General features: G+C 40.9%; 1 protein-coding gene across 10 annotated transcripts in view; it reads left to right on the plus strand.

Moving 5' to 3' along the window:
- LOC143282835 (CUGBP Elav-like family member 3-A) overlaps nt 1-20,246 on the plus strand; it is a 233,566-nt gene that overhangs the window by 190,991 nt on the left and 22,329 nt on the right. For 6 of the 10 annotated variants that reach the window (XR_013055316.1, XM_076588652.1, XM_076588651.1 and 3 more), the window contains 5 exons: nt 5,714-5,764; nt 12,354-12,561; nt 13,549-13,680; nt 15,430-15,504; nt 16,109-16,189. Coding sequence is in view for 9 of the 10 variants with exons in the window: in XM_076588652.1 (XP_076444767.1) it covers nt 5,714-5,764; nt 12,354-12,561; nt 13,549-13,680; nt 15,430-15,504; nt 16,109-16,189 (547 nt within the window). In the remaining variant the exon portion in view is untranslated. The remainder of the gene's footprint in view (nt 1-5,713; nt 5,765-12,353; nt 12,562-13,548; nt 13,681-15,429; nt 15,505-16,108; nt 16,190-20,246) is intronic. The other 4 variants (XM_076588655.1, XM_076588658.1, XM_076588659.1 and 1 more) reach the window with 2 other exon arrangements.

Below are 20,246 nucleotides of genomic sequence, written 5' to 3' on the forward strand. Positions count from 1 at the left end.
GGTTCGAATCACGGCTCAGCTGCAGATATTTTCTCCCCCTCCACTAGACCTTGAGTGGTGGTCTGGACGCTAGTCATTCGGATGAGACGATAAACTGAGGTCCTGTGTGCAGCATGTACTTAGCGCACGTAAAAGAACCAACGGCAATGAAAGGGTTGTCCCTGGCAAAATTCTGTAGAAAAATCCACTTCGATAGGGAAAACAAATAAAACTGCACGCAGGAAAAAATACAAAAAAATGGGTGGCGCTGTAGTGTAGCGACGCGTTCTCCCTGGGTAGAGCAGCCCGAATTTCACACAAAGAAATCTGTTGTGATAAAAAGAAATACAAATACAAAAAAATTATTATTATTATTATTTATGTTGTTGTTGTTACATGTTTCTGACTTATTTCTTTGTGTGTTTATTGTCCTACAGTTTGTATCAGTTTCCCTGCTCCCCTCACATATTTTTGTAACCATTTGTGATGTTCTGATGATGTTGACAAGTTTGTGTTGATTGCGTTGGTGGATCAGTTTCATAGCTTGAAAGTTAGAAACACTTCACTTGGCAGTACAAGCTGAGTTGGTTTCTATGCACCGATTTATTATTAGTTTTCACTCCCTTTGATTACTGATTTTATCTCCCTTAAGTTTACGTATTGAGTTGATTGCTTGAACTGAGACATTGACAGTGAAAATTAAAAGTCTCTGTTGCAAACCAGTCTTATTCTGGGGGGAAAATTACAGTGCATTGAGAGGATTGGACCTTTTTCTGAAGGAGATTTAAACATTGATTTAATTCAAGAACCATTCTTTTATATGTATATATATCTTTCATCATCAAATTTTCTTCTTTTTTTTAATTTATTTATTTTTTTTAAATTACTTTGCTCTCTGCATAATTCTATAAAGTCATGTTTATATATAGATACAAAAACTTTTTTTTTCATTATAATTCTTTTTTGACTAGTTCAAACAACTCCAAAAGGGCTACACCCAGTTTACTTCTCTTTTTTTAAACTCTTTGGGTTTTGTTTTTTTTCAACAGAATAGTTTATGTGCTTCCTATCAACTCTTCAAAACAAAATTCTCACAGAGACGACAACAACAACAGTCTCATTGTCAGACTGGTTCATCCAGAATACAATGTGTGTGTTATAGATAGATAGAAATGCCAGCAAGAAAGATGAAGGTGAATGAAACAGACTGTGTTTTTATTCAGAATCAAAGCCAAATCTGATAGGAACCAGCTCCAGTACACAGGGGGAAGAGAACATGTGAAGGGACCCCATACTCTACTGCTGTGTGTGTGTGTGTTCATGCTTTTCTCTGTGTGTGTGTGTATGCCTTTATGTGTTTCTCTGTGTGTGTTTGTGTGTGTGTGAGAGAGAGAGAGAGAGAGAGAGAGAGAAGAAAATGTGTGTGAATGTCAGAGTGAGAGTGTGTGTGAGTGTGGGAGGGGATCTGTGAATCCTAATTTTCTAAAGGAGGCTGAGTGTTTGTATTTGTGACATTTTGTTCTTTTCTATACCTAATGTGTGTGAATAATTTTCTTCAATGTCAAATATGTCAAATGCATAATTGTGATTTTGGACATTACATGCCCCTCTCCCACCTCTCCCCCTTCCTTTTCTGTTTTGTCCTTCCCGCCTTCCTTCCTCTCTCCATGAATTTACTTTTCTTTTTTCTTTTTTTTAAGGAAAAAGAAACAGGAAACTAACTTGTTGAATTGAATGGTAAAATGACAACAGATAGCCAATGGGGCTTCTAATTCAGCTTTGAATTGTTTCAAGCACAAGTAGTTTATCATATAAAACATTGCTGAATGAAACAGGTGTTGCACATGTAGATAAGGTGAATGTCTGTGTAGAGCTTAGTGCTTGTTCCATTAGCCATGAACATTGAAATGCATAGGATTGCTTTTTTTAAAGTGGTGGACCTGTTTCTGCATTTGTTGTCAATCTTTGATAATGAAATTTGAACATTTATTTGGTAAATATTTGGATTGGAAAAATAACTTTTGATACTTTGATCCTTGACACCAATTTCCAGACTTGTTTATTTTCAATTTCCCCTCTGTCTTTCATCCACTCTTCTTTCTGTGTTTTATATTTGAATTTTCAGGAGTGTGTGTGTGTGTGTGTGTGTGTGTGTTTTCTGGTGGACATACATTCATGTGTGTATTGGAACCACAATATTTATCTTTATTTTCAAATATTTAGGTATGTTTTATTTTATATGTGTTACTATGAAATGCATGCTTGGCGTATTCACTTTTCTGAAAATATTTGAACACAGATTTGACTGTATTATTGCACAATGCATGTCCTAATGTTGGTGTCTTATCAGTTGACAATTGCTGAGAATTTCACATACATGTATGCTATTTGTGTGGTAGATTTGGGTTTTATGTGGTACATTTTTTGTTGTGTTTTCTAAACAAACTTTAAGGGTGTTTGTGTTATGGTTGTGTGTTTTGTTTGTTGTTGCTGTTTTATTGTGCCATGGTTGCTGAAATAAGATCAGTCCTAAAGTCCACAGAGCATTGGTATTTATGGTCCTTATCCATTCTGCTGATCTTGAAATCATTTCCAAAGGAATCTAGATCAACAACACTGCAGAACAATTGATGTTGTTCAGAGTGTGGACGTGTCCTAAAGATGGCAATATTTACACTTTTGGTGTTGTTCAGAGTGTGGACATTTCCTAAAGATGACAGTGTTTACACTGTTGGTGTTCAGAGTGTGGACGTTTCCTAAAGATCACAGTGTGTACACTGTTGGTGCTCACAGTGTGGATGTGTCCCAAAGACAACAGTTTATACACTGTTGGCATTGTTCACAGTGTGGAATTTCCAAAAGATGGCAGTGTTTATACTGTTGGTGTTGTTCACCGTGTGGACATTAAAAGAAAAAGCCTGTGGAAGGGGGGAGGCAGTAAAAGGTTGTGGAAGGGAGGAGGAAAGAAAAAGGCTGTAAAAGGGAGACAGACAGAAAAAGGCTGTGGAAGGGACGAGGAAAAGAAAAGGCTGTGGAAAGGAGGCAGAAATTGAAAGGTTGTGGAAGGGAGGTGAAAATTAAAGGTGGTGGATGGGAGACAGAAATAAATAGGCTGTGGAAAGGAGGTGGAAATTGAAAGGCTGTGGAAGGGAGGTGGAAATTAAGGCGGTGGATGGCAGACAGAAATAAATAGGCTGTGGAAAGGAGGTGAAAATTAAAGGTGGTGGATGGGAGACAGAAATAAGTAGGCTGTGGAAAGGAGGTGGAAATTGAAAGGCTGTGGAAGGGAGATGGAAATTAAAAGGTGGTGGATGGGAGACAGACAGAAACAAGCTGTGGAAGGGACAGAAATAAAAAGACTGTAGAAGGGAGACAGACTGAAAAAAAGGCTGTGGAATGAAGAGAGACAGACAGAAAGAAAAGGCTGTGGAAGGGAGGTGGAAATTAAAAGGTTGTGGAAGGGAGACACAGAAATAAAAAGGTTGTGAGAGACACAGAAATAAAAGGGAAGGGAGACAAACAGACAAAAGGCTGCAGAAGGGAGACAGAAAAATGCTCTGGAAAGGGGACAGACAGAAGAGGGCGGTGGAAGGGAGGAGAATAGAAAAAGGATGAAAGATATTATTATTGATATTAAAAAAAAATTACTATTATTATTTTGTTATCACATGATTTTCTGGCATTGTGCAAGCAGAAGGCAGACTTGCTCCTGTTCTAAGTGTTTTCTGTTATCTTCCATCATATATGTTCAGGCTCTTTTGTTGTTGTTTTTGGGGGGCTTTTTTCAGATAATAAAATGCATATTTTGTGTGTCTTTGTTTGCATGTCACTAAAAGAAAGGTTGGACATTACAATTGTCAGAAGAAGGACTATCTTGATAATCAGAAAAAAAGAAAATAAATGTTAGTGAGAAATGGATTTTCTGACAAAATGTTGATGATAATGAATGTCTCATATGAATGCTTTGTGACATTACTGTTTCACGCGCTTTTTCAAACACGAAAAGTCAAAAATATTATAGCTTCTTTGCCACGACAGGAAGGCTTGCAGATATGCTATGTGTGACAGGGAATCACAGCGAATGCATAGCACATAGTGCAGCCATACTTTGTGTGACAGTGTGTACAGCAGACACATTTTCTACAGATATGAATAAGCTAGGATATCCCAAACTCTAATTTTTGCTGTTGTAAAGTTTGAAGTTATAGACCTTGCAGTGCAAGGTTGCTGATTTTGGCTCACATGATCATGTAAACAAAAAGAATAACAACAAAACAGGATGAATCAATACAAGCAAAAATTATGTTTTTCTAAGTTTTTCTTTGCAACAATTGTAATGCCTGACGCACAGTATGTGGGTGTGCTGTGTCGACAACTCTGTGTTGTGGTGCAAGAAGGATAAGTGTGTTGTGGTGGGGAAGGAAAGAGAACTCTTGTGTTGATGTGTGAAAAGAAAGATAACTCAGTGTTGTGTTGTGAGAAGGAAGGATAACCGTGTTGTGAGAAGATTAAGCGTGTGTTGTGGAGGGGAAGGGAAACAACTGTGTGTTGTGGAGGGGAAGGGAAACAACTGTGTTGTGAAGGAAGTGGGTGTCTTACTCTATCAGCAGCACATCTATCAGCCTGTCTGCCCCAAACCACGGTCAAAACAACTCAGCGTCAGTGTCAAACATTTTAGCCTGCCTTTTTGCTTCCTTTCCAATTTTATTCAGTCATTTGTAGTCGCCACATATTGTGGAACTGAGAGAAAGATGAGGTTTTCCGATTTTGTTTCTTTACAGAAATTTCAGAATAAATAAATAAATGTCCTGTGAATTCATATCATGTTTATTTTCCTCTTTTCTGATTTCTTCATTGTATTTTGTGTATTTGTGTGGGTTGATAGCAGTCATACATACAAAAAAGACAAGACTGGAGAGGTGAAGTACTATTTAAAAAAAACCCCACAAAACAAAGGGAAAAAAACACCTTGTTTTTGCTTCTAAACACAAGCATTGTGAATAAGGTTAATATCACATGAGGAAAACAAAGTACCTGCCAGTGAGATAGGTATTATGAGTAAACACAAAGACTAAAAACAAAAACAAAAATGTCATTCAAGCATAATATGCTCAGCAAACAAGATAATTACAGCATCAAACATCTTGTTTCAGCAGTTTAAAAGATGATTGTCATAAGCATAAAGTGGTCGTTATCAATTTATTTCACAACTGTATTGTGACACACACATTCACAAGCACAACATCAAGTTGTCAGGACATCTCTGTTTTATTGTCAATCAAGCACAATATCAAGTTGTCAGGACAACTCTGTTTTATTGAAAATGACAACAATGCACATAAAAAAAAAAATCCCAATTCATCTCATTAAAGTTTGATTAACAAAGTATTTTCACAAACTGCCTTTAAAAGTTTGAACTCTTTAATTTAAGATTTCAACAAACTTTCTTTGGTCCCAATCTGTAATGTGATAGCTTAATTCTGATTCTGATTCAGTATCCCTTCAATTCTACCGGAAATGGTTATATCTCTACAACCGGTTATTAGATAGGAGCACATCTATGATTGCTTGAGTATCACATTAGAAGACATCAGCCATAGGTTTAGATAGTAATCAGCTGAGCTGGCTGCTGTTGGGGCATCAGTGGGCAGGTAGGCAGGCAGGCGATGGATGCGCAGCCTCATTCAGATTAGTAGCAGCTGAAGGACCTTTGATGTTTGACCTTTTGTTCCAGGGCCCTCTGACCCTGCTGTCAGATACGGGGCTCGTTCCCATGAAGTTGGAGGTACTGTATCATTACAACTCCATGCTTTGTGTGCCCTGCTCCTCTCTCTCCCCTCCCCTCCCCTTCCCCCTGCCCTTCCAATCCCCATCCTCCCATCTTCCATCCACTCCTCATTCCCTCAGTGGTCAGTCAGTGTTCAGGTAGGAGGGACCCAGCTGCTGGTAATCCCGTCCCTTCCATACCTTCACCCTTCTTCCTTCACGTCTGTGAGTGAGTGTGCATGTGTGTGTGTGTGCGTGCGCTTTGTCTTTCATCTTCTCTCTGTGTCTATCTCTGTCTCTCTGTCTCTCCCCCCCCCCCCCCCCCGCCCCCTCTCTGTAGTGTTTTACATCTCACAGTGCCATCTGTGTGTGGACCCATGACCAGTGGGTGAATTGTGGAAAGTCCCAAGGAGAACAGTGACTTTCTGTGGTTTTCTGGGCCCCTTGCAGCCACTTGGGGGGGAGGGGTGTCCACCTGAACTGTAGTAAAACTTGCCTATGATGTCATGTGATGTGGGCGAATGTTTGGTTAGTCACTCATTGGCTGTGAACAGTGGCACACGGGGTTTTGTTGTTGTTGAAACATTGGAGTTGCTCCGCTCTCTCTTCCCACTGTTTTGCCCTCCCACCTCCCTCCACCCACCTCCCTTCTCCCAGTGTCCCACACAACAGGGGGTGGTGTGCCATGACAGTGCCATGTCTCTGTGTCTTTGCATCATGCTTCATGTACAGCTTTATTTTTCCTCCTCCTGTCATACACAGGGTCCGATGGAGAAAATGAAATTTACTTTCTCTCTGACTAGCAGGTGCAGGGCTTTCTGCACTTACAATGTAGAATTGATTCATCCTCCATCTCATCTGATGGCACCGTTAGCCCTGAACATTGTCTGCCTTGTCCTGTCCTTTCTTCACATCTTACTTCTGCTCTTTCACAGCCATCTATGTTTTGTATCCTATTGCTGTGTGTCCTGTGTGTCTATTCCTGTGTGTGTGTTACTGTGTGTATATTTGTGCATGTCCTGTTTGTGTATATTTGTGTGCGTCCTTTGTTTTCTGCACACTTCACACAATGATTCCTGATGTTCTGTTCTGTCTGTCTGTCTTCCTGCCTTCTTTCCTTCCATCATTACCTCTCTGCCAGCCTCTGTTTTACTGTGTCTCTGGCTGACAAGAGAGCTGGATGTTCGGAATGATAATCACCCATGTTCTTCATCATAAAGATGTCAGTTGTCATGTCCTGCCTTGTACTTGCTTGTCTAGTCCTGTTCAGATATAGCTCTCTCTCCCCTGCCCGTGTTACACCCCTCCCCCCACCCCCACCCCCTCCTGCACTCCAGCGCCCCTTTCCCCACCCACTCTGCATTTTGGTCATTTGGTCAACCTGCATTATTTTAGTTATAGCCTGGGCAGGAATCGGGGGCACAAGTCCAGCAGATCAAGTGTGTGTGTGTGTGTGTGCATGTGCACGCATGATTCTGCTTGCATTTAGGGTGTTGCTTGTGGCTGTTGGTGAAGAGAGAGGCTCTGGTTGTGTGAAGGTGAAGAGAGAGAGAGAGGCTCTGGCTGTGTGTTAGTGAAGAGAGAGGCACTGGCTATGTGTTGGTGAAGAGAGAGAGAGGCTCTGGCTGTGTGTTGGTGAAGAGAGAGAGAGAGAGAGGCTCTGGCTGTGTGAAGGTGAAGAGAGAGGCTCTGCCTGTGTGTTGGTGAAGAGAGAGGCTCTGGCTGTGTGTTGGTGAAGAGAGAGAGAGGCTCTGGCTGTGGGACGGTGAAGAGAGAAAGAGGCTCTGGCTGTGTGAAGGTGAAGAGAGAGAGAGAGGCTCTGGCTGTGGGATGGTGAAGAGAGAGAGGCTCTGGCTGTGTGAAGGTGAAGAGAGTCTGGCTGTGTGTCGGTGAAAAGAGAGAGAGGCTCCCGCTGTCTGATGGTGAAGAGAGAGAGAGGCTCTGGTTGAAGGTGAAGAGAGAGAGAGAGAGAGAGGCTCTGGCTGTGTGACGGTGAAGAGAGAGAGAGAGGCTTTGGCTGTGTGATGGTGAAGAGAGAGAGAGGCTCTGGCTGTGTGACAGTGAAGAGAGAGAGAGGCTCTGGCTGTGTGTTGAAGAGACAGGCTCTGGCTGTGTGTTGGTGAAGGGACAGGCTCTGGCTGTGTAGAGGTGAAGAGAGAGGCTCTGGTTGTGTGAAGTGAAGAGGGAGGCTTTGGCTCACCCAGTGGAAGACATGACATGGCTCCGTGCTGTGCTGTCAGAGAATGGATGGGCCAGCCGACACTTTGTACAGCTGGCCATTTGTTGCTGGTGTTAGTGCCACCACGCGCTCTTTTGTTTAAAACAGAATAATGCTATTGTCGAGCATTTCTTGGGAAAGACTTCTGAAAGTTTTCCCTTTTTCGTGCCTCCACTATGTCTTGTTTTCATGAATTTTCTCACCTTGTGGAAGTGACTTTTCTCATTGAGTGTTCGAGTTGTGTGCGTTTGGTATTTTTGTTAATATTATGAAGTGCTGTAAGCATAAGTATTTCAAAGATTTATTTTAAAAAATAAAAATAAAAAATAAAAAATTGCATGATGGGGCACAGATGTTTGTAAAGGGGTAACATTCAGAAGTTCTTCTGGCTTGTATGTTGACTTGCTGGCATGTGGTGATAGCTTGTGTGTGTGTGTGTGTTGTTGTTGTGGCTTTATGTGCTTCAGTGTATATGCTTTTCTTCTGCCATTGGGCTTTTTGATTGCTTTGTGTTCTGTTTACTGGCTTGGTGTTGTTTGAAACACTCCTGACAGACAGTGGATTTTCTTTTGTGAAAAGGCATCAGTGGGAGTATTAAGCAACCAGGCCATCAGATGAAACTATTTGCAAGAAACTAAGCTTCCCTGCAGTGCAAACAGTGCATATGAGAAATACAAAGAGTGTATGTTTTATTTCAGTTTGGAAGACAATGGAAGTTAGAAAAGGTATAGTTTTCTGCGTACACACACACAGACACGCAGGCACACACACACACACACACACACACACATCAATACCCCTTCCCACTAGTGACCTTTTTTCTCTCCCTTGCCCAGGTATTGCTGTCTTTCAAATGTCACATCAATATCACCACATACTAATGTCATGGCATGTGATGCCAATCTTGTGCTAATATATTGATGTCATACTGATGGCATACAGTTGTCACATTGACTTAATACAAAATCCATGCTTCAGTCACAATGATGTGATATTGAGTTCATACCAATATCATGCTGGTCACACTGATGTGGTATTGACATCATGCAAATGTCATGCTGAAATCACACTGATGTGATGTTGATGTCATACCAGTATCATGCTGGTCACACTGATGTGATATATATACTGACATCATACTGTCATTCTAATGTTAACACTGAAATCATGCCCATATCACACTGTCAAACTGTTGTCACACCAGTGTCATGGGTATGTTAACACTTATATTATTGTCACACTCAGATCATACTAGTGTCACACTCGTGGCAGACTGATGTCTCACCATGAGAAGATTTGTCTCCTCTTGTTGAAATAACAGAGGAACGGGAAAGAAACAGAATTGGATCTGCTGATGCTTTGCTGGACTGAAAGAATTATTCACAGTGTGCTGGGCTGGCAGGATCATTGACATTGACAGTGTGCTTGGTTGACAGGATCATTGACAATGTGCTGGGCTGGCAGGATCATTGACAGTGTGCTGGGCTGACAGGATCATTGACAGTGTGTTGGGCTGGCAGGATCATTGACATTGACAGTGTGCTGGGCTGACAGGTTCATTGACAGTGTGCTGGGTTGACAGGATCATTGACAGTGTGTTGGGTTGACAGGATCATTAACAGTCTGCTGGGCTGACAGGATCATTGACAGTGTGCTGGGCTGGCAGGATCATTGACATTGACAATGTGCTGGGCTGACAGGTTCATTGACAGTGTGCTGGGTTGACAGGATCATTGACAGTGTGCTGGGTTGACAGGATCATTAACAGTCTGCTGGGCTGACAGGATCATTGACAGTGTGTTGGGCTGGCAGGATCATTGATATTGACAGTGTGCTGGGCTGACAGGTTCATTGACAGTATGCTGGGTTGACAGGATCATTGACAGTGTGTTGGGTTGACAGGATCAATAACAGTCTGCTGGGCTGACGGGATCATTGACAGTGTGCTGGGCTGGCAGGATCATTGACATTGACAATGTGCTGGGCTGACAGGTTCATTGTCAGTGTGCTGGGCCGACAGGATCATTGACAGTGTGCTGGGCTGACATGATCATTGACAGTCTGCTGGGCTGACATTGACAGTGTGCTAGGCTGACATTGACAGTGTGCTAGGCCGACATTGACAATGTGCTGGGCTGGCAGGATCATTGACAGGATCATTGACAGAGTGCTGGGGTGACAGGATCATTGACAGTGCTGGGCTGACATTGACAGTGTGCTGGGCCAACAGGATCAGATGCTGACAGGATGAGTGAGGCAGGAAACATATTGGAACAATGAGAATTTGTTCATCTTCAAATGACTACTCGTTTTTCAGTTTCATGTAACAGGAAAAGAGAAGGATGAAAAAAAATATATCACTCAAGTGAAGTGGTCAACATCTCAAGTCTGTTTAAACATTAAATTAGTTTACTAGCAGTAGTGTGTAGTCGGTAATAAGTTGGTGCCCAGTTTGGAAATGATTGCCTCAAGATAGAATTAGATAGTAAAGAACTGAACATTTATGCAAGTCCATTACTTAATTTTGAAATGATATACTTCAAAATATATAAGAATAATTCTTTTCTCCCAGTTTTAAAATGCTGCCAGCTTAGTGAAATATCTGTTGTCATAACAGATCATCGATTTCCATAAGCCTTTCTGAAGAGTTGGGTTTTTTTCTTTATTTTGGGGAGGGGACGCGGGGGTTGGGTGCTGAAATCCTTCACATTGAGATTAAGGTCCACCCCATTTTAACTTGTTCTCTCTGTTGGCAGGACATGATTCACTTGATGTGGCTTATGTGAATGTATAGCTGTGGCTGGTTGGCTGATGTAGAGCAGTAGTATAAGGACTGGGGGTTCAGGATCACTTTAACCTTTGAACCCCATATTGTCTGAGGTCAAGATGTTTTGGCCAAGGGCAGTATCAGGGTTAAAGGTCAAAGTGATCCAGAACCTCCAGTCCTTATACAACTAGAGCTTTAGCTGATGTGGAATGGTGAAGAGTTTTGAATGATGTGGCTGATTTAGAGCTGTGGCTGATGTGGAATGATGAAGAGCTAATGATGTGGCTGATAAAGACCTGTGGCCGATGCTGTATGGGGTAATATGAAGTTGAGCTGTGGCTGATAGTGATATGGTGTGATGTGGAGCCATGGCTGATGTGGAATGATGTGGCTGAATCAGACTTGAACTGATGTGGAATGAGCTGTGGGTGATGTGGAATGATGAAGAGCTGTTGAATTATGTGGCTGATGTGGAGCTGTGACTGATGTGGAATGGGGTAGATTAATGTGGAGCTATGGCCCATGTGGAATGGGGTAGCATGATGTTGAGCTGTGGCTGATGTGGAATGAGCTGTGGGTAGAGCTATGGGTGATGTGGAATGATGCAGAGTGGGTGGTGTGGAATGATTGAAGAGCTGTTGAATTATGTAGCTGATGTGGAGCTTTGGAATGATGTGGAATGATGTGGCTGATGTAGAGCTGTGGCCGATGTGGAATAATGCAGCCAGTACGGATGTGCGTGGCTTGTGTTGATCACTTTGTTAGTGAATGTCACCATTCACTGCCATTAGCCAGGAGGGAAAAAAAAACCCAGCATATCACAGAATCAGTTTAGATCTACATTATTCATAGTATATCAAGAAAACAAAGAAGACAGATTTTTGTTATCGTTGTTGACTGTGTGTGTTTTTGTGTTCATTGTGTGAGGGAGAGAGAGCACGGATATCAGCATGGAGAGGAATGACAGCCTAATGTTAGCTCAAGATCAAAATCTCACCACAATAGATAGATCCCCACATCTTTATCCAGCTTACCTGTGTTGAGACAGTGTGGAAAATAACCCAGCCATTATCATGATAATGGATCCATGTGTGGCTTTTGTGGATGCTGGTGGTGTAAAAAATCCCCTTCTTACTGTTAGAAAGGAATGCTTATTACGTGTACAGCCCACAGATACAGGGAAAGTCCACCTATTTGTCGTTTTCTCTCCCACTCACTCCTGCATAGAATCCAGCTTTTCTTTAAATCAGTCCACCCCCTCCACCTATGCCCCAACCCCTCAAATGATCATTTACCTTGTTCTTTGTGTCATCCTGTACAGATGTAGACTTTCTTCTGTGTGCCACCATGTATACATACATTATTTTGTGTGTCATCCTGTATAGATGCATTCTGGTGTGCCATTCTGTATAGATGTACGCTTTCTTCTGTGTGCCGTTCTGTATCTGTCGACCATGTGCTACATGTGCTGTCCTTGTGTACCACCAACTTGTCTATGCTGACTCCCCATGGTGATAAGTTGTGATAAGTAAGTTGTTTTTCTGTGTGTCAACCTGTGTACAGCAACGTGTCGTCCATGCTGACTCTCCATAGTGATGTGAGTTGCTTTTTCTGTGTGGCCAGCCTGTGTACACCAAAGCGTCCACGCTGGCTTCCCAGCAGCTGATGCAGCACCAGGTGGCGCTGATGGCAGCGGCCCAGGGGACCTATGCTGTGGCAGCCAGCCCTCTCAACGTGCTGGGCTCACAGATGCAGGGTCTGTCGGGTCTGACTGCTCACAACGGCATTGCCACGGCTGCCATCACCCCCACCACTGCCACCTTGGCCACAGGTAAGCCATTGTCTTTCTTCATGGTGTGGTCAGCACAGACAGGACAGTAGGGTTGATGATGATAAATTTTGTCTTATGTCCCATCACTCATACTGGTGATTGTAGACATTTTATCATTTTTTTACATTTGAATGCTATCGTGTAGGAGAGGAGGGGGAGGGGAATAAATGTCGAGTTGAGGTAAACTGGGTAGATGGAAGGTGGATTATTTGAATATTTAAGTACAATTACAGAAAATTACTTCACCAACTTCATTAAAGAGAATTTGTTAAATTAACAAGCGAAACAACTGGTAATGAATGCAAAAAGTCGAAAACATCAACATTCGAAGTCACGTGTGATGAAACACTTTTGTGCAGGTAAGGCTTCATCAAATCATAGTAAAAAAAATGATATGCTTAGGACAGTAGGGATGAGGCTCATTGTCTTCATGGTGTGTTCGTCACTTACAGACAGCAGAGATGAGGCTCAGGATTAGGTTTACCATGGACAGTGACTGTTTTATAAGAGTCATGGTTAGAGTTAGTGTGAACACACAATGACTGTTTTATAAGAGTCATGGTTAGAGTTCTTGTGAACTTTGTGGGCTGCAGCTGACTTAAGGTTTGGGGTGAATCATGTCAGGGTCAGATTCAGCTCAGGTGTTGAGCGGGATGTTGGAGGAATGTTTGTCCTGCTAGTCGTCAGCATGGTCAGTACAGGGCAGTGCGGTACAGCTGCTCTAAAAGCTTGTGCTGCTCCCTTTACAAACCATTTTTTGTTTGTTCAGGGGAGAGAAATACACAGCCTAGTATACACATGTTTTATGTTTTACAAGGGATTGTTAGTGAAGTTATGTTGTGTTATTATTTCACATTTTGCTGTGAAAAGCGCTCATCATCATGCAAGCAGAATTGCTCCTCCCTCACCCACCCTTTCCCTCTTACTGTCTGTCTGGTTATCTCTCTTGGTTATCTCTCTTTCTCACATGTAGCCTTGTTTGGACAGGAACAGCCACAGCAGCCATCAATGGTGCCCCACCCAGTATGTTGTCCCCAACTGCCGTGGCCAGCTTTCAGGTGCCACCCGCTAATGGTCAGGCCACAGAGGTGTACGCCAACGGTATACCCCATTACACTGGTCAGTGTCTCAGCGTGTGTGTGGCTTAATTAATGGTTTGGAAAATAGTAGCAAATGTTTATTTTATTATGTATTTTTTGTAATTAAATCAATTTTTGAAGAGAGATATTTTGCTTATAATGCTTTATAGTTAAGATATTTTTTCAGTTCAGGTGTAGCAGTCATAAATTGCCTGTCAAGACAGGTAACTGTCATACTATTGACTGTTTCATATTACCATTTATACAGTTATGGCGTTACACAAACAGTCATAAATTTCCTGTCAGGACTGGTAGATGTAATATTGATAGTTACATATTACCATTTTTACAATTCAGTTACAGCAGTCACATATTACCTATCAGGACTGGTAGATCTCATAACATTGATAGATACAGGGAGTCATCTGTTGGACATAGGATGCGAGACCAACAGCTCTTGAAACTGATCGAAACATTTTCAATTAAATTACCACTTTTTCTTTCTTTTTTGACCAGGTCAGAATGTTTATGACCAAAATGCACCCCATTTTCTTCTTTTGTGGAATAACATGACTGAAATGATTTCTAGCCAACGTGTGTGCAGGTTATCGTGGATTCAGACAGTGTTTACTTTGGCACTGTGAAAAATGATAAGCCATTCGAGGGAACTAAATCCGATGCTGTAGTGATTCACACTTCTTTTTGTTTGTTTTTCTTTTTTCTTTTTTTTTTCTTTTTTCTTTCTTTTCTTTTTTTTTTTTTATATCTGAAACCAGTTTATTTTTTCTTGCAATTTGCCTGCAAATGAAGAAGTGGCAGAGACAGACCACTGTGACCAAACACTGATCACCACACAACACACTATGTAACCATCTTCTGCAAACAGGTCATGTGACCAGTCTTGTGACTCATCACCACACAGCACACTGTGTCACCAACCTCTGTACACAGGTCATGTGACCAGTCACTGGACATTTGTACATGTCTTAGTCAAGTGGTTGTGTCAGTTAAACAGTTGTGTCATTCTTGAAATATATTGTTTGTTTACTTTTTGATATTAAAAGATAAGTATTATTTTATTCGGTAATTTATTTATTCACTCTGCCTCTTTATTTATCTTAAATACTTTGGTTTTTTTACTCTGTTGATTAGTTAATTAACTTTTTTGACTCACTTGTGTAAACAAAGTGAGTCTATGTTTTAACCCGGTGTTCGGTTGTCTGTGTGTGTGTGTGTGTGTGTGGTAAACTTTAACATTGACATTTTCTCTGCAAATACTTTGTCAGTTGACACCAAATTAGGCATAAAAATAGGAAAAATTCAGTTCTTTCCAGTCATCTTGTTTAAAACAATATTGCACCTCTGGGATGGGCACAAAAAAATAAAAAAAAGAAGCCTAATTATATGCAAACTGCATTTACTGTTATATTTATATTTTTTGTATTCTCTAAACTTGGCACTTTGATCTGATATTCTGACCCAACAAGAAGAGCAGTCATTATTATCATTTTTTGTTCAAACAGGAACTTCTTTTGCTAAGCATGGAAGTTTTATTTATTTTGCAAACGTTTTGGTGCAGATAGTAAAAAAGGGAAAGTACTCTGTAATTAATGCTAGGGGACTTAATTCGAATTTGGTTAGGACTTTTTTTTTTTAACGTGAAGCTTTGTAATAATAAATACAGAACACATTTTAACGATTAGATTTTTTTTTAAGTGTATCACAAGTGAGTCTTGAAGGCCTTGCCTCTCTTGTTTTTTTATCTGTTGATCTGGTTATTTCCTTGCAGCAGCAGCAGCCCAGGCAGTGACGAATGGAGACCCCCTTCAGCAGTATGCAACCATACAACCTTATGCCAGCATTGGTATGTTTGTTTACAGCATTAGTAGTGTGTCAACGGGATTGGTATGTGTGTTGACAACCTACCATGGTCAGGTGGACCACAGCAGATAGGTTCAAGGCTGATAAAAGAGTGAAGGTATGATAGTTCAGGGCAGATCAGGGTAGGGCAGAAAAAGTGAATGAAACAGTGTCGGATGGTTTGTTCAGTTGTGGGCCCATGAAGATGATGAAGTGGAGAGTGAAATGAATGTGGCGATGGTGTTCAGTTCAGTTCAGTTCAGTTTCTCTAGGAAACGTTAACTGTGTTTGGACAAACCCATATACACTATACCACATATGCTAAGCATATGCCTGACCAGCAGCGTAATCCTGTGTGCTTGGTCCAGCCTTGAGGAGAAATGAAATGAAATAAAATGTAGTGAAATAAGATTCACATATAGACAAATGAATGGATAAGTAATTGAATTAATGAATACATTTAAAATATTTTTTTTTAAACCCAGAAGAATAGAAATGAAAATAAAATACAGTTAAAAAAAATATGCTTGGGTTGGTGATAGTAGTGGTGGGGGTGGTGAATGTGGTGTTGGTAAAATGGATTGTGTGTGTGTGTGTGTGTGTGACAGCGGCCTACCCAGCAGTGTACGGCCAGTTCCAACAGGCCCTGACCCAAGGAGCCACACTGTTGCCCACCACACAGAAAGAAGGTGAGTCTCCACTCTCTCTCTCCACTCCCCCCTCCCCCCTACCCCCCAACAGACTGACTCTCTGTGGGCTTGTTTTCCTGTTGTTACACTTACCAACACATTGACAAACTTGAATCATTTATGATTTTATCTGTCTCATTGAATGTATGTCTGAAGATTGTGTGTGCGTGCGTCAGAGAGAGATCGAGCAAGCGTGTGCATGTATACATGTGTGCATCATGTGTGTGTCTGTGTGTATGCTCATAAGTTGAATGTTCTGATTGTGGGCTTATTTTTCTGTACCTGGATTTGGTTTGTCGTAGGACTGTGTGACAGTGTGTGATCAACTTGTGTTGTAGACAATTCAGTGTCATGTGCTGAGGTGTTGCCAAGTGGATTGTGTGTTGGTGTAGATTGACTGGCTGTGTGTACACAGTAACTGTTGCATCGGGGTCTGATAGTTGTCGTCAATGACTCGCTTGGTTTTCAACATGTGTCAGTCACCTTGGTGTGGGGACCAGCCGGGCAAATTTTCTGTCTTTGCTAACTACTTGTGTCTCTGGGTTTTGTATGTCCATCTCTGGTTTCGGTTGCCCCCCTCCCCCCTTGTTCCCCCCTCCCACCCCACCCTTTTTTCTTTCTTTCCATTATCTGTTTCATTATCTCAATGTTTATCTCCCTTTCTTGCTGACACTTTTTCATTTCTTGATTATTTTCTCATTTTCTATATCTATCCCCCCCCCCCCCTCTGTTTTTTTTGTTTTTGGGTTGTTGTTTTTTATCTGTATCACTTCATCTCTTCATCTCATTTTGTCTTGTTTCCTCTCTGTTCTTTTGTTTGTTTTTCTGTCTGTATCACTTTGTTCCTCTCTGTTCGTTTGTTGTTGCTTTTTCTGTCTGTATCATGTTGTCTGTTTCCTCTATGTTCTTTTGTGTGTGTTTTTTTCTTTCTACATCACTTTGTTTCTCCCCCCCTCTTGTTTCTTTTTTTTTCTGTCTATCACTTTGTTTATTCCCTCTCTGTTTTTTTCTGTCTGTATCACTCTGTATCTTCCCTCTCTGTTGTTTGTTTGTTTTTTCTGTCTGTATCACTTCATTTCTTCCCTCTCTTTGTTTTTTTGTTTGTTTGTTTTTCAGTCTGTATCACTTTGTTTATTCTCTTTCTGTTGCTTGTTTGTTTTTTCTGTCTGAATCACTTTGTTTCTTCCCTATCTGTTGTTCGTTTTTTCTCTATCACGTTGTTTCTCCCCTCTCTTGTTTCTTTTTTTTTCTGTCTGTATCACTTTGTTTCTTCCCCTATCTGTTGTTCGTTTTTTCTCTATCACGTTGTTTCTCCCCTCTCGTTTCTTTTTTTTCTGTCTGTATCACTTTGTTTCTTCTCTCTCTCTTTTTTTTTTCTGTTTGTATCTTTTTGTTTCTTCCCTCTCTGTTGTTTCGTTTTTTCTTTCTGTGTCACTTTGTTTCTTCCCTCCCTGTCCTTTTTTTTCTGTCTGTGTCATTCATCTCTTAACTCTGTTCATTTTTTTTTTCTGTCTGTGTCACTTTGTCTCTTAACTCTCTGTTCACTTTTTTCTGTCTGTATCACTTTGTCTCTTAACTCTCTGTTCGTTTTTTCTCCTGTCTGTATCACTTTGTCTTTTATCTCTCTGTTCTTTTTTTTCTGTCTGTCTCACTTTGTATCTGAACTCTGTTCTTTTTTTTCCTGTCTGTATCATTTGTCTCTTAACTCTGTTCTTTTTTTTTCCTGTCTGTATCATTTGTCTCTTAACTCTGTTCTTTTTTTTTTCCTGTCTGTATCATTTGTCTCTTAACTCTGTTTTTTTTTCTGTCTGTATCACTTTGTATCTGAACTTTGTTCTTTTTTTTCCTATCTGTATCATTTGTCTCTTAACTCTCTGTTCGTTTTCTCCTGTTTGTATCATTTGCCTTTTATCTGTTTTATTTTTCTGTCTGTATCATTTGTCCGTCACGTTGTATCTTCTTTCACTTTTCTTTTGTTTTTTTTCTTTATGTATTGCTTTGCCTATTCTCTGTTCTCTTTGTTATTGTTTGTCTGACTTTGTCTCTGTGGCCTTTTGTTTGGGGTTTTGTTTTTCTCTGTTCCTTTTCCTCATTTTCTTATGTTGTCTCTACTCTCTGTCTTTTTTTTAATGTTTTTTTCTGTCTCAATTTCTCTTTTTGTTTTCTTTGTCCTTTTGCTGTTTTTCTCTCTGTATCAGTCTCTTCCCCATCTGTCATTATGTTTTTACTCTCTGTCTCAGTTTGTTTATCCCCTTCTCCTTTTGTCTCTCTTTTTTTTTCTCTCTGTCTCATTTTATCTCTTCCTTCTTTGTGTTTCATTTATCTGTCTCATTTCTGTCTCTTTCCTGTCTCAGTCTCTGTCGTTTGTGTTTTATTTATGTCTCATTTTATCTCTTTCCTTCCTTTCCACTCTTTTTTTCTTTGAAGTTCTGGTTTAATGAAGTAACCAGTTCTCCTTTTCCTCCACGCTCTCTCTCTTTTTCTCTCATTATTTTCTTCATATCCCTTGCTCTGTTTGCTGTGTTTGGAGGGGGACTATGGAGCCTGCTGTCTGTGTTTCTAGTTCTGTGTGTGTGTGTTCCTGTTTGTCTGTGTGTTTTGCTGTCTGGATTGCTGGTGGAAATGTGTGGATTGTTGTTGTTGTCATTGCTATTGCCATGGTTGTTGTTGCAAGAGTGAGAAATGAAAAGGTCACATGCTGGAACTAATGCTCTATGACTGGGGGTAAGGTCTGACATGATAACAGAGGTGTCAGTGTCTGTGAATGTTAGTGCATTGATCAAATTAGGATATTCTCAGGGTGGTGATATTAAAACAGATCCATGCATTTAACATGGATGGACATTGTGGATGATGAAAACAAAATACTTGAACATCAGTGCACCTGAAATGTGCCCTGGGATGACCCAGGATGTCTGTTTACTGTTCTAAAGAGGAAGAAAGGCTTCATCAATGCATGTTTAAATGGGTCAAGCAATCAATTGATATAGTTTGAGCATGATAGGGAGGGGAGAGTCTAGCAATTGATTGTTATAGTTTGAGTGTGATAGAAGTGGATAGTCCAGCAATTGATTGATATAGTTTGAGTGTGATAAGTGGAGAGTCAAGCAATTGACTGATATAGTTTGAGTGTGATAGAAGTGGAGAGTGAAGCAATTAACTGGTATAGTTTGAGTGTGATAGAAGTGGAGAGTCAAGCAATTGACTGATATAGTTTGAGGGTGATAGGGATGGGACGTTGACCTATGGTCATATGCATCCTTTGGAAGGTAACATCAGTTCGTTCCATCTGTTGGTGTTCACCTGTCTTGTCATGTGTTGTTGATGTTTTCTGGGGGATAGAGGTATATTAATGAACAGTGACAAGTGAAGAAAAGTCACATGGCATTTCACTTCTCATCCTTTCAGGCTCTATGTTTTTGGTGACATTTGAAAATCTTGGTGCTGATTTGACAAAACTGGACTGCAGCATTGTGCATTGTGCCCCAGTAGCTACTTGCATTCTTGAATCCTTTCTGTTTTCATGTCTGTATGGTCTGGGTTTCATCTGTCAATACATGTCTGTCTGTACACCCCTCTGTGATGTGCCTGTGTTGTATACATGTCTGTATGGATGGCAGTGATATGTCTTTATGTACATGTCTCTAAAGCCTGTAATGTTTTTGTGCATACATGTCTTGTCTTTATGACCCTCTGTGACGTCTCTATAAACATGACTGTACGGCCTGTAATATGTCTGTGTACATGTCTGTACAGCCTGTGTTGTGTCTTGTGTGTACACCCCCACCCTGTGATGTGCCCATCTGTGCATCAGCCAGTCTTGTGCTGACTGTGTGGGTGGTGGTGGCAGCAGTGGATATATGTGGGTGCGGGTGTTGGTGGTAGTGGATGTGTTCATGTGTTCATTGTGGATGATATATATGATCAGGACCTAGCTGAACCTGGTGTGTGTTCTTGGTGTCTCTGTTGTCAACATGTCTTGTTGGAGGATGCCTCTCTTGATGTGGGACTTGCCTTCATTCTGGTTCTTTTCTTGCAGCTTTCTGTCTGACAGAAC

This window comes from Babylonia areolata, chromosome 6 (assembly GCF_041734735.1).
Source record: "Babylonia areolata isolate BAREFJ2019XMU chromosome 6, ASM4173473v1, whole genome shotgun sequence".
NCBI classification, from domain to species: Eukaryota; Metazoa; Mollusca; class Gastropoda; order Neogastropoda; family Buccinidae; genus Babylonia; species Babylonia areolata.